The sequence below is a fragment of the Neophocaena asiaeorientalis genome, unplaced genomic scaffold (genome assembly GCF_003031525.2).
Source record: "Neophocaena asiaeorientalis asiaeorientalis breed wild unplaced genomic scaffold, Neophocaena_asiaeorientalis_V1.1 scaffold327, whole genome shotgun sequence".
Lineage (NCBI taxonomy): Eukaryota > Metazoa > Chordata > Mammalia > Artiodactyla > Phocoenidae > Neophocaena > Neophocaena asiaeorientalis.
In genome coordinates this window covers 8,904,082-8,918,631 of record NW_020174560.1, presented here as the reverse complement: position 1 = coordinate 8,918,631, position 14,550 = coordinate 8,904,082, and the positions used below count along the sequence as shown (strand labels likewise).

Sequence of the window (14,550 nt, the reverse complement as noted above, 5' to 3'; positions counted from 1 at the left end):
GAGGTGGGTCAGTTGGTGACAGGCGGGGTAGAAAAGCAGGTGGGTAAAGTCCCCTTTTTGGGCAATCAATTGTGTGTGGGAGGTGGAGTCAGTTGGATACAAGCGGTGAAGAAGGTCCACACTACAAATGCAGTGTTCTCACCTCAAAGCAAACTGCAGTTCCAGAAGGAAGAGCGCGTGTCAGGGTAAGCAGACAAGACAGTTTGCACCAAGATACGTTCCTCCACCCCTGAAACCAGGCTTCTCTCAGCCTCCCCGGCAGTGAGGGGAAACAGCTGCTGTTCTCAGCTGACCTGACTGAGCCAATCCGCGCGCGAACTCTTCACTCCTTGGAGAGGCTGCCTCCCGGTTTGCCCCTGAGCAGTTAGGGAGGGATTCTGCTCCACGGAAAGGACCTCTCTCCTGAGGAGACAGAGCCTGTTGCCTCCACCACAGCTTCCTTTTGGGCCCATCTCCAGCCTGGCCAAACTGGGGATCGGAGTGGAGACTGCCCTGCATTCCCCTCTCCTCTGCCTCAGTATGTCTTTGTAACGTCAGCTGGTGTCTTACAAAGGGCAAGGGAAACACACACACACACCCAGAACTCTTGCTGGTCAGAGATTCCCTGAGTGTCTGTCCTCGCCCGAGCCCGTTTTGTGTGTCTGTGTTGTGAACCTTGGGACTCTGGAGAGAAGGGGTGGGGGTAAACGTTGCCCAGTGAAGGCTTATCTTTCTTTTGTTGTTGGGATCTGTTCTTGGGGAGGGTGGGGGTCAGGGGAAGCTTGACTTTGTCTTCGTCAATAAACTCTCATTTACATAAAATGAAGTTTGTGCCTATGTACTTTGTTCCCAGAGTGACAATCTAGGACAAGACACAGCTGGCCAAGGGAGGGATGGGCATTAATAAGCATTCTATTAGAACTTGCCTTTTGGCTGTCCTAACCCTCCCAGGGATTTAGCCAGATGAAATGTTAAGATTGGCCTGAGGAGGAATCATGTCTCAGAGGCTCCTCTTAACCAAGCCCCCATCACCGTCACCACAGGCATTTCGCCGCAGGCAGGGAGTGCTCGCAGGAGCCCGTCCGTCTTCCCTGGCAGGTCCCCTGCTAGGACCCAAAGCAGATGGTCCAGGAGCAGGCAGCCAGCCAGGCACAGGGGCAGAAGGAGCACAGCAGAACTTCTCGTCGGTGTCCTCTTACCCAGGACGTTTCACTAATGAATTTATAAAAGCCTCTCGGATCTGCACTCAGGGCCTGCATGTTCCCAAGTGGATAGAATTAATGCTGCTTTCAAGCAGACTTCCCAAGGAGTTCAGATCTAATCACCTGCATTTGTGTTGCGGGGGGACACGTGAGCTAGGTGTGGTCAAGCTAGAGGCCCTGCCCCTGGTTGTGATGAGTGGACAGCGTCTGAAGTCTCCCACAGCCTGGAGTGGGGGAAGGAGGCTGAGGGATCCAATGCCCAGATGCCCTGAGCCTCTCTCACCAGTAGAATGAGTGTAGGTAAGGTGCTTTGCACCATGCTCGGCAGAGTAACTGCTTTTATTACACGAATGTCCAAACACCGTGAACAAACTGCCTTTGGCAGCTAGGAACTCTCGGAACGCTTGGTTGTCTCCACGTGCTGGCTGCAGTTAGGCCGCGCTCTAATTGGAGTAACACTTAGGGTGGAGTGGGGTCAGAGTCAGAGATATGAAGAGGGAGGGGCCTTACTGAGGTCTCATTGGGTTCACCAGCTAAGAGTGTCAATTTTGGCCCAGAAAATCCTTAGGACAGAAGCTTTCAACTCTTGGGTGCACATCGATATCACCCAAGAGCTTTCACAAAAGGCTGATGATCCTTGGCCAGTCGGGTGGGGCCTGGGGCAATCTGCATTTCAGAAAACTCCTCAGGTGTTTCTAGAAGTGCTGGACTGAGACTCACTGCCAGAGAAAGACTCACACTTGTCTGCCTCCTGCCTCTCCTGCAGTAATGGTGCTCTTGTGGCAGTTGAAAAAAGGTAAAGCACTTTCATGCACGAGACGCGCGAGATGCCTGCCCATTCGTGAACTGAGAGCGTTATCCCCGTTTTTCAGGTGAGAGAAGGCAAAGCCACGTCTTCTGATTCCCTCTGTCCTTAACTACTACAGCTTCCCTTCATCTGTGCCACCAGGCCAAAAGCCAGCCTTGCTAAGCCCCTAAGGTCCCAGTGTGTTCCGTCTCCAAAAGCAGGGTATACTGGCCCCCAGACCTCCACCTGAGATTGCACCATCCTTCTCTGCCCCCACCCCCCACCACCAGAGATCTCAGGTACATTGTTTCTGAGGCCAGAGAACAGCTGAGGACTCCCGGGTTGGAGCCTTCCTACTCCCACCTCATGCACTGATGTTTTTTCTGGTTTTGCTTGGACCCAGATTTCTTTTTCTGCCACCCCCAGCTCCAGGAGGCAAGAGCCTGTTTATTTTAATACCTGGTGTGGCACTTGGGAAAGATCACACCTCCCCCGTCGTTACCCATTTCTGTCTCCTGAACACTAATCCTAGAATCCCCACCAGCCCCCAGACATGTTATTAGCAACAAGGATGTTTCTTGAAAAGTTTCCGAGTTGGCTCCAAACTTGCCATCTCAGTTTCTCATTTAGCTTTTGCCCTGCTGTTCTTGATGCTGCCAACAAGAGGAAGACTAATTTAGGGATTGGTTAGACCCAGATGGACTTAATTTCCGGAATTATCCTTTTGAGACAGGACTGCCCCAACACTCTGGGACTGAGAGAACTCCACTACCCGCCTTCTCCCACTGGGTAGGTATTAGAGGAGGATATTCTAGTCTAGCCTAGCCTCTGGCTTTCCCTCCCTTGTTTCATTCACTCTCCACTTATGGTCAAAGGCCCCAGGATCTTGCTAGCCAGCTTCTGAAAGCCAGTGGGATCCTCGGCTACGATGGAGCAAGGGCGGCGGAGTGGCAGGTTCGGGTCCTCGTCCTCTCTGTCCCGCTCCGTGTCTGGGCTTCAGATGCTGCAGGTGGACCCATGCATTCCATCCCCTTAAACCTCAGGCGTCCTCAGCTGAACCAGAGCCACAGACTAAGGACAGAGCCTCTCAGGTTTTTTCACCAAGGTAATCCTAATCATAGGAGAGAGTGAATAGGCTCCTAGGGGCGTACATCCTTAGACCAAAGCGACTCTCAGCGAACCAAGATGATTTAACCGAGTCTTAAATTCAGGCACATTTTGCATTTTATGTTAATACTATGGGTTTGTTTTTTTATGTAAGATATAATGCTTTAAGTGACCCATCACTGCAAGCCAGTGTGAGGCCCCTTAATGAACCTGAGGCTCTGTGTTCTCCTAGTATAGCTAAGTTGAGAATTCTGAGAAGCCTGGCGGCAAGGTGTGTGTGAGCATTGCATGATTTCTCGTTTCTAGTCTCCCTTGGGCTGAAATAGAACCAGAATGGCGGGCCATAGCCTGGGGGAGTAGACATAAATTCTGGGATCCTTGGGCGGGGTTAAGGATGAAAGATTTTCAAATACAGTGGGGGGATTGGTAGTGCCCTGGATGATTTAATCAAGTTTAGGAGTCTCTTGGTTGACTTGGTTGACCGTTGCAATTCCACAGGGCCAGTAAATCTGATGTCTCCAGAACAAAAGTGGCACTCCAGGAGGGGGCCCCCTGTCTCCTTCTCAGCCCTCTATTTGCTTCTAGCTGCCCTGGCCCTTCTCTGCAAAGCCCTACCCAGCACCCAGGAGCCATCTTAGCATAAATGGAAATGGAAACGCTTTCCCAAGGTCATGTTCAACCTTCCCTCTGAATGGCTGTGTCTCTAAAACAGAAAAGAAAAACAAAAGGCCACACAGTGAGACTCCATGCCAGGCACTGCGTTACAGACTCTATACACCACAGGCTCATTTATGCTGTGGGGACAACTGATCATCTCTTCATTTTACAAATAAGGCATAGAGTTCGGAGCGTTCAAGTAATTTGCCTTCAGTCACGTAGTAAGTGGTAGGGCCAGGACCTAACTCCAGATCTGCTTGATTCTGAAGCCCAGGCTCGTAACCACTGTACTCTCTGTCTGGACGGGAGAGGGAAGGGGAGCGACCGGGAGGGTGCTCAGCCCACTAGTACTAGAAAGAATAGGAAGGAAGTCACAGTGTGGGATGCTGGGTCCAGGGGTAAAAGCACTTGGGAGATCTCTCCCAGCTTCCCCCTCCTCCTCCCTGCACCACTGACCAGGTTGCTGCCCTGCTTCAAAACGCTTACAGGCTATCCCAGCCAAACAGGGCTAGATCCCAACCCAACTCCTTCCTCGGCAATCAAGGCCTTTGTGACTTCACCTCCACCAACCTCTCAGCCTCCTCTCCCTGTGCTTACAGCCCCCCGCCCCCACCCCCGTGCCTGTGTCCTGGACCCCCTTCTCAAACCCCTGTAACTGCTCCCAACTTCTCTCATCTGAACCCTCCTCTTCCACACCCTCCCCCACCCTGCACCCGAAATCCACTTCTTTCAAGGCTTCTTCCTTGAAAGTTGCCTCCTCCGAAGCCTCCACTGACTCCTCTCCCTAGTTGGCCTGCTCCGTCTACCCTTCCCCAGAACCTTGACTCTGCACACATCATATATTCGCGCCACGTGTGTGCTTCTGGCCTCCCTGATGAGCTGTGGGCCCCTGGCCAAGTTCGTCAGTGGCTGCCCCGCTAGAGACTGCCAATTTTTGTCTTCCGCACTTTACACTTCAGTAAGACCAGTCACTCAGCCTCAACTATCTCATCTGTAAAACGGGGGAAACAGAATCTACCTCATAGTATTGTGAGCATTAACTTCGAAGATGCAGGCAAAGCTGAGAGCACATTGCCTGGTACATACTCATTAAATGTTCATCTAAAAGTGTCATTTAAATTAATTAAATGACACTGACCACGATTGTTTTAGAGTAAATACACGGGCGATTCTGCCCTCTCCCCTGGCAAATGCTGGTATCACCCCCTCTGGAGAGGAGAGGGGAGCAGTCGTTTCAGGGGATGGAGGTCATTCGTTGGCCTGGGATGAGCTTTGCTTTGCCAGCCTGCTCGGCTCTTCTTTCCCTGCTGCAGTGAAGGGTGAAAATGACCACCCTTCGCAGTCCTCCGGTGGGGTGGCGGAGAGGAGTCTGGATGCCTCTCTAGCACACGGTGCAAGGCACACAGTGGGCGACCGTCCAGTGACGGAACTGGGAAGGGTCAGAAGAGACCTAGAGAGGGAACCTGGGGTGTGTGGCGGGGGTGGGATATGGAGTGAAGCCAAAGGCTTTAGGGCCTCTCCGGTCCCTTTCTCCCAGCCCTCCAGGTTAGAGCTAAAAATACCGCAGGGAGAGTCGGGAGGGGTGAAGGTCGAGGCTCGGGATTAAAGAATTTGTCCAGGGCTTCCCAAGTGAATATGTCAGTGCCACGTGAGAGCTGGTGCTGGCGGGGTGGTGAGGGGGGTTGCCTGCGAGGTGCTGGAGGCGGAGAGCAGGCTGGGCTCCGGCATCCCCCTCACCCAGAACTCCCACCAATCAGGTCATAGGGAGCTCAGCATCCTCCGACGCCCGCACCCACCCACTCCCACATGAATGTGATGGGGACAGACAGCGGGCAGACGTGTGACTCGGCCCACGGGACCTGCAAAGCCCCCGCCCTCAGTCTGAGGCTGGGACTCAGGCGTCCAGGTCCAGGGAAGAGGAACCAGAAGCAGGCTTTGGCCCCAGTGTATGTCCCCGGGCGCTGTCTGCAGACTCACTGCAGAGCACAGGCCTTGGGGAGGGAGGCTCAGGGGCCTGGGCCCTGCCTCTCCGGACAGCCCTCTTCCACCCCCACCCAGCTGGGGATGTTGCATTAACAAACACTTAGACCCAGGACCCCCGCCTGGGAAGCGGGAGGGGACACCAGTCACCTCTGAGTCAGCGCCTCATGCCTTCCAGGAGGCTGTCCCCAGCCTAGGGGCCTCTCTGGCACCCCCTCCCTGGCTCTAGCGCTGTGCCCCGCTTTTATTTCCCAGCTATTCCCCCAGAAAGGGTTGATTTCAGGGCAGGGAATGGGTTATCCAGGAGAATCTGCAGGTAGGCTACATCCTAGATCCCTCTAAGTTGCCACACCCAGGGGGAGGCCGGGACACTTCTGGCATTCTTTGCCTTCTCTCCCTCCCCTAAGGTGCCCCCTCCCCACCTGCTTGTGCTGGTTATGTAATTAACCCAGCTGAGGCTCTCTGCCATGCTGACAGTGTCCAGGGATGCCTGAGAAGCCCAGGGCCCTGGAGGGATTTATGGGGAGGAGGGGCTGGTACTTCCCCCAGTTGGGAGCTCACAGAAATAGAGAAGCACTTGTTGGGAAGGGACACTGCATGGGACAGGAAGGAGATGAGAGCCCTAGTCTTAGTTGACAGCTCAACTGGCTATGTGGTCTTCACATCCCTAAATCTGTGGGGTTTTTTTTGGTTTTGTTTTTACCTTCAATAAAATGGGGAGAATTGCACACACACACACACACACACACACACACACACACACTATATGCACATGAGCAACAGTGCAGTAGTGCAGAGTGACCCATCTGGGATGGCTAGGAGGTCCCATTGTGATCGATGAGTGAAGGACCCCTGTGCATAACAATGGCCACTGTTTATTGAACACCTACTCCGGCCTCACAACACCCTATGGCCTCACAACACCCTATGACGTTCCCTGCCGAAGATCACACTTTAGGTGAGTGGCAGAGCGGAGAATCCAATGCTGGTGGGCCTCACTCCAGATCCTGCCGTTGGTTTACTATGCTGTATGTGACATGCCCTGTGGATTGGGTCCTCTGAACCAGGACGGACTGGACTGAGGGACATTCTGCCGTGAGCTGTGCATATGTGGAAAGGGCATGCATCCACAGAGAAAACATGCATATGTGCTGGAAAGCATGGCCCCATCCAAACCCAGCAAACCCATCTGCCTTGGACCCATTTAGCAGGCACTGGTGTCACCCTCCTGGGAATAGTCCCCAAACAGGAGGTCTCAGGCACGTACCAGCCTCCCTGGTCACCATCCTCAACAGAAAGAGAAGGCACCTGGCTAAAAGGTTTACTTGGATTATCTCAGGAGTAGAGGCTAATGATCCTTCTTTATAAGTGTGCAGAATGTGGCTCAGATCCACAGCCAGGAAACACCAGAGCTGGGATTTATACCCATGCTCTAAAGTCACTGAAACTGAGCAAGAAGGAGCTAACGAATCCATGTCAAGGTTCAATCCTGTAGCAGCCCTTTCCCGGGCACCTGCTGCATGCCAGGTCCTCTGAGCTCAGGGGGTTGCCAGATAATCAGACCCAGCCCTTGGCCTGTGGCCTACGCCAGCTAGAATCCCTAAACTTGGAAGCTGAAGTACTGCAACACTGTAGAAAGGAGTAGCCCGCCTTTCCCAGCTGTGTGCCTGGGCTCGTGTCTCCCTCCCTCTGGATCTTCTCTCCAAAGTGGGAATACCTATTACCTGGGGATACTGTATCGACTAAGGATAACCACGTGGGCATGCTGACTTAGAGTAACTGCTCCACAGGTGTCACGCTCCACAGAGCCAAAGTCATCGGCCAATCCAGGGATTCTCAGCAGGGGGTGCTTGGGAAGGTGGGGGGAGCGCATTTTGGGTCATCATGGTCACTAGAAGCTGCTGCTGGCAAGTACCTCCAGGCAGCTGGGGATGTAAAATGCCCTGCTCGATAAAGAATTCTCTCTCCACAAACTGCCAGGACTGCCTCCACGGAGACGCACTGGCCTGGTCTCACTCCTGAGGACCAGGAGGCCAAGGCTGCGAGGCGTTGCTGTCTTGCCCTGGGCTCAGTGGGAAGGCTGGGACTTGAAGCCAAGTCTAGTGCTCTTTCCACTCCGCTCTGCGGCCTGCCTGGGTCTGGGAGTCAGACCGGCCAAAAGTCAGGTCATAATACAAGTCAAGAAAGATTGATTCCCACTGATGGGATGGACGGCAGGGAGAATGGAGAAGGAAGGATGGGGAGGTTCTGGATAGATGGGATAGGGGCTCTGGGGAAGGGAAGGCATCCCAAGTGGCAGTAGTAACAGCTCCAGTGACATTCTCCAAGGTAGAAAAGTACAGGATATGTCCAAGGAGGAGAAGGCAGCCCCACCAAGCCCACCTCTTGTTTCCACAGTCCAGGTGGAGGCCGCAGAGGGCCCAGGGCAAGCAGGGGCAGCGATGACTGGTCCTGACGGTGGCTGAGCCCCCAGCCCCTGGAATATGCAGCCCGGGGGAGCCCCAGGCAGCGGCGAGGACGAGGTGGCGGAGCGGGGCGGGAGGCATGGTCTCCACCTACCGGGTGGCCGTGCTGGGGGCGCGAGGCGTGGGCAAGAGTGCCATCGTGCGCCAGTTCCTGTACAACGAGTTCAGCGAGGTCTGCGTGCCCACCACCGCCCGCCGCCTCTACCTGCCTGCTGTCGTCATGAACGGCCACGTGCACGACCTCCAGATCCTCGACTTCCCGCCCATCAGCGCCTTCCCTGTCAATACGCTGCAGGTAGGGGGGTGGGGGTGGGGGACAGGGTGGAGGACAGCCTGGACCCCAACCCTCTCCTGGCTCCGGCCCTGTTGCTGGCTTTGAGAACTCCGCGCTGCACCACGGGCCGCCCTACTTAGAGCTGTGCCAGGAATCCATTCATTTGTGCACTGTTTTCTTCAACAAATATTTGATGAACGTCTAATGTGTGCCAGGCCCTGTGCTGGGCACTGGGATAGAATGGTGCTCAAGAGAGAGCAGTTTGCGCTCAAGGAACTCATAGTCTGGTGAGAAGAAAAACAGTCAGCTATTACATAGTTCCATGAGTGTCATGATTGCAGGGGATGCGGGAACTAAGACAGCCCTGAAGGGGCATCTGTCCCACGAAGGTGTGTGAGGGTGGGGGTCACAGGAGGTGATGTCTCAGCTAGGTAGGATCTGGGCAGGTAAGGGGCAGTGGAGAGAAAGGCATAGAGCGCCGGATGCCTGTTAATATTCTGGGCGCTGCCTCCCATGGCCTCAGACCCACGTCATCTGTAGAAGGGACAACAGAAGAAAAGGCTGGGACCTGGGAAAGGTGTTCTCAGAGACTGGAGACCCCAATCAGATCTCTTGCCCAAGGGCCTTTTCTCTTAAGTGATGCTTTGTCCCCTGACCTCAGGACTGGCCCTCGGGGCGGCTTTTCCTGCAGGGGTTGGATTCAGATGCCCCCAGTGCCCTGGCTTACAGGGTCCAGCCTGCAGGACCGGGTCCTTCTTCCTGCTCTCTACCTCTGGCTTGAGCGGGGGTCGGATGCAGGGGGAAGCTGAGCCCTAGACATGTTGGCTCACCAAAGAAGCCCCTGACCAGAGCACAGAGTTTCTCCAGGAAGGCTAGGCATGGTGGAGGCCCGGAGGGCAGGGGCCACCGCTTGGCCAGTTGTAACTGTGCAAATACAGCAATCTCTCGGGTGGAGCTGGGGGCTGGGGAAGGGCTCAGGCTCAGCACTGTGTCGGCAACTCCGGGCAGGAGGACCTTCGCCCAACCTCGGGGACACCTGTCTCTCCCATCCTAGGTGTGGGAGCATCAGCACCAAAGACAAAAGCCTGATCCACACATCACGCCTTGGAAACAGTGAGGTCTGGGCAGTGGGTCCAAGGTCAGGTGCTCTGTTTCTCCTCCAGAGGAGACTAACAGTAGCCTGAGTGGATGCTCAGATCCCGCTCTGGTCCTGTGCATTGAGCTGGGTTTATTTTTCACATTCTGTTGTGTGTTTAAATTGTAATTTCGATTTTGGAATCGGGAAGATACAATTTAAAAGCCCAAACTTTGTTAAAACAAACAAACAAAAAGTACACCCAAAGAAATCTCAGTCCCACCCCTGCTCCCTTTACCCCAGTTCTTGCCCCATTCTATAGCCATTCTCATTGGTTTTTTTATTCACACTTCCAGTTTTTCTTTACACAAATAAGAAAATGTATTCTTATTCCACTTCCCTTCTTGCATTAAAAACAAAAACTGTCTGCACCTTTTGTTTGTTTGTTTGGGTTTTTTCTTTGTTTGTTTGTTTTTTTGGCTTGACATTTTAACCTGGAGGTCTTTCCATGTCAGTATCTAGAGGTCTTCTTCATTCTTTTTTCATGGCTACACTGTATCCCATTGGAAAGATGTACTATGAAGTCCCCTCTTGTTGGACAAGTGGGTTGTTTCCAAACTTTTGCTTCAAAACAATGCCACAGTGAATAGCCTTGTAATAGTCATTTTGTATACACAGGAAGGCATATCTGTGGGATCGATTTCTGGAAATGGCCTCGCTAGGTCAAAGGATAAATGCAACTGGAGTTTGGAAGGTGCCAGATTCCACCCCCCACCTCCATTAAGGTGCATAGTTTGTGCTCCTGTGAGGGATGTTACATGAGTGCTCGTTTCCCTAAAGCCATCAGAGTGTATTGTCAAACTTTTGGATTTTTGACAGTCTGATAGATGAGATAGGATAATCTCAGTGTACTTTTTATTTACATCTCTGCTTATGAGTGAAGTTGAGCATCTTTTCATATGTTTGAGGGCCTTTGCCTTTCTTTTTCTGAAAACTGTTAATGCCTTTGCCCATCTTTCTGTTGGATCATTGGCCTTTTTCTTCCTGATCGACCCTGAGTTTTGGACTCTACAAGGATGTCCAAGACTTCACCCCTGAAGCACAAGAAAGGGACTTTGAGCAAAGAAGTGCTGAGACAGGATCCTGCATGCCCCAAAGATCAAATAGTAGAATCCCACTGGTTACTCTCTGAAAATAAGAATACATTCTTCCCCAATGCCAGATGAGATCCAGCCCAGGAGAGCGGCGTTTCTAGGGTCGTCTCAGCTGTTGCTTCTGCAGCCTCTCTCCTCCTATCAGAGAAGGAAGCTGAGGTTAGAGGGCGTGTGCAACCCACCCAAGGAAGGAGCAGCAAATGCATGGTTGGCACCCAGGTGGCTGAGGCTCCCTCAGCTCCTGTGTCCTTGGAACTGGACTCAGTTTCCATTGCTCCTTCTCTGTCTTGATACAGCTCCAAGATGGTCTCTTACCATCTGGAATGCTGCATGGAGCTAGCTGGAAGGCAAGCTGAGCTTTCTTACTCCCTCCCTTCAATCAGGGGTGAAGGGGCAACCCAGCCAATCGGGAGCCTTCTTCCTCTCCCTTTTAGGAGCCCCCAGAGAGGAGTGGGTGGGAGGCAGCCTGGGGGCCCCCTTGAGGAGGTAGCATGTTGGGAGAGAGGTGGGGCTGTCTCCCTCGAAGGCTGGCAGCTGTTCTCTCTCCCCAGCAGAGAGCTGGAAGAATGTGGGAGCCTCTCTGCCTATTTCCCCATCCCTCCCACTTCCTGCTGATCTCCGCTCCTTGCATGGGGTGGAAGAGGAACAGCGTACACTCTGGGGTCCCAAGCGCCCAGAGGTCCTGTGTCCAGTGGAATACAGTCTTTCCTGGCCTGAGAAACCAGTTCATGGTTTCCTATGAGTTTAGATTTGTCCTCAGCACCTTCCCCCTGCACCAAAGTTAAAACTCAGCACAAAGAAAAGATGCCACATCATCTCCCTGGAGAAATCCACTGCAGCCGCTTCTAAGCCTTTGAATCGGGAAGTGCTTCTCTGGAGTCAGACTTAACTCTCCACCACTGTCGCCCAAGTCTTTTCCCTTTTAATCCTTCTCTGCAGTGTAGAACCAGCTGTAGTCCTCCATGCCTGATCCCTACCCCAATTCAGCTCATAAGCTGGCACAGGAGATATGCCTGCCTCTCCCTCTAGTCTTTTGCCAGGGCTCTAGTTCCTAGAGAAAACCCTAGTTCCCCTTGTCCTGGGAGGCCTCTGCCTCCCCAGACTTCAGGGAGGCCCTTCTTTCCACACTCTGGCTGCTTTCTGCTGCTGCCCTTGCAGTTCTCATCTGCTGGCAGGTTAATTAGCTAACTCATCTCTTAAGCAATCTTCTCTTTCCCCGCACTCAGGCTTGCCTGGGGCCTGTTCAGCTTGGGCCCTTCCCAGAGAATTTGCCACAGGCATTCAGGAAGTTCCATCTCCCTGGAGCTGCCCTGGGGCCCTGCTCTACATCAGCCCCCATTAGGCATCCAGTCTCAACCTTTTTCTCCTCAGGCCTCCTTCTTCTCAACTTTGAGGGCAGAGTGAAGCAAACAGAAGGGGCACATCAGGTAGCAATCTAAGTAAGGGCTGCCTTACAGGCAGGAATTGGGTTGATTCCAGCACGGACCAGGTGGGATTCAGGACCGTGGAGAGTTCACCAGCCTAGGTAGTGGAATTAAAGAGCCTAGGAGGAGGAGGTATGTAAAAAATGAGGAAGGCTGGACTCTGGTCCTCTCGAGCTCACAGCAGAAGTGGGGACCTGGGAATGGAAACAGCTCTGACCAAGGTATAATTGAACTGTTCTTAGAACACAGAGGATGAAGGGAATAGTCCCCTGCTTGCGGGAAGGCTTCTTAGAGGAGGAAGAGGCATCTGAGCTGAGGCCTGGGAAGATAGAGAGGATTTCAACAGGTCCAACAACTGGCTCAGGGCTGGGCTCGTAGAGGCGCTTAATAAATGTAGTCAAACAAAGGACCTGGATGGATGGACTGGGGGACAAAATGGGACAAGGCAGATCTCAGCTCCAGGAGTGCACAGGACAGACAGCGGCCGTGCCCCATCCTGGCTTGGAGGTGGGGAAGCCACACCTGAGCTCTGCCGTTGTGCCCCGGGCCTGGCCTCCCGGGGATCGGTGGGTGTGCAAGTCTTAGGGTGCAGTGGCAGGTGAGAGTGCTGTGTATGGCGGGAGGTGGCTGGGGGCAAGGGGAGCCCTTATGGCTGCTCTGACCTTGGTGCTGGCTGGGGGTGTTGCAGGAGTGGGCAGACGCCTGCTGCAGGGGACTCCGGAGCGTCCACGCCTACATCCTGGTCTACGACATCTGCTGCTTTGACAGCTTTGAGTACGTCAAGACCATCCGCCAGCAGATCCTAGAGACGAGGTGAGGTGCCAGGATACGCTCCACTGCCACCTCAGTGGGTGCCCCTATGCTGGCCACTTCCTGTGAAAAGGGTGCAGTGGGAGGGAAACAGATCACGTGCCTCTGGTTCCCACACATACTCAAACACACACTCACGACATTTTGCCGTCCCCGTTTCTGTTAGCTCATTTTGGGACCCTTACCATGGGGTGGCTAGTCTAGTGCAGTAAAGAGCAGAGGCTAGGGGAAGGAGACTTCCAGGGCGCCTCAGCCGCATGACTTTAAGCCAGGCTCAGGTTCCTCATCTGTACAATGGGGAGAACATTAACACCCACCTTTTGCATCAGTTGCGTCAGTTACAGCGCTGCGCCTGGAACAGATGGATGGTGGTAGCAGTAGTATTGACCAGGCACAGCCCGCCCTTCTTGAAGTCCGGGGCCGGGGTGGGGGCGGGGGAGGTTGTGAGACTAGACTGTGGGGTTCTGAGATTCCCACCTCGCCCAGCAGGGTGATCGGCACCTCGGAGACGCCCATCATCATCGTGGGCAACAAGAGGGACCTGCAGCGCGGACGCGTGATCCCGCGCTGGAACGTGTCACACCTGGTGCGCAAGACCTGGAAGTGCGGCTACGTGGAGTGCTCGGCCAAGTACAACTGGCACATCCTGCTGCTCTTCAGCGAGCTGCTCAAGAGCGTCGGCTGCGCCCGCTGCAAGCACGTGCACGCCGCCCTGCGCTTCCAGGGCGCGCTGCGCCGCAACCGCTGCGCCATCATGTGACGCCGCGCCCCACGGGCCGCAGCCCCGGCGGGCCCGGGCCGGGAGGGGCAGGAAGAGAACTCCTGGACCGCCCCCGCAGCCACGCCCTCCCCGGGAGAGGCGGAGGGCGAGAGGGAGCGTCTCCTTAGCTGCCCCGTTCTCCCCCCCTCTCCCGCGTCTGTCTTCCTGGGACGGCCGCCTTTAGTGCTGTAGTCCGTCCAGAGCCCGGCCGGGCCCCTAGGAGCGCCGCCGCCCCTGGGGGTTGGGGTGAGCGCGTGAACCGGAGGGCGGGGGTGGAGAGGTGCATTCTTGACCGGGCCCGCACCCGTCACCTCCAGAAAGTGTCTGTCATTGTTCCGCGTCTTCTTCTCCCGTGTCTGTCTGTCTGCCCAAGCGTCAGTTGGTCCTCAGCTGTCTTACCCACCCTCGCCACCTCCAGCTTCGTTCACAGGGCTCTCATTTTATCCACCCCCTGTCGCAGGTCCCGGCAGCACCTCTTCGTGAGGCCAGCCTTCTGACTGTCAGCACCACCGGCACGGGGCGGGGCGATGCGGGTGGCCCAGGGACCACAACCGGGGTCCGAGGGTTGAAGTCCTGGATCAGTCAGGGGGAGAAGGCAGAGCTCCCCCCGCTTCCAGGGAGACCTCCCTGCCCAACAGCCCCAATAGACGCACCAAGCTACCTTCCAGCCTTAACTCGATGGTCCATCCCTGCCGGGTGCCCCGCTCCCACTTCCTGACCCTAAAGTCAGATCACCCTCTGGGTTCAACATTTTTTTCTTGACCGAGTGTGGAGAGGGAATGCCCACAAATGATAGATTTATTTCCATGATGCCAGCTTCCAGTGGTCTGCCAGACTGGAGGATGCTGGGGGGGGAGGGGGGGGTGTGTGGTGGTG

General features: G+C 54.5%; 1 protein-coding gene across 2 annotated transcripts; it reads left to right on the top strand.

The window, feature by feature from the left end:
* The first annotated feature begins 8,032 nt into the window (after positions 1-8,032).
* RASL10B (RAS like family 10 member B) lies at positions 8,033-13,785 on the top strand. 2 transcript variants are annotated; one of them, XM_024757635.1, is made up of 3 exons: positions 8,033-8,472; positions 12,793-12,917; positions 13,404-13,785. In XM_024757635.1, exons 1-3 carry the CDS (start codon positions 8,257-8,259, stop codon positions 13,672-13,674), a joined length of 612 nt encoding a protein of 203 aa, XP_024613403.1. In that variant the 5' UTR covers positions 8,033-8,256; the 3' UTR covers positions 13,675-13,785. The 2 variants fall into 2 exon arrangements, with proteins under 2 accessions (XP_024613403.1, XP_024613402.1); XM_024757634.1 differs by having other exon boundaries at positions 13,401-13,785.
* Positions 13,786-14,550: the final 765 nt, after the last annotated feature.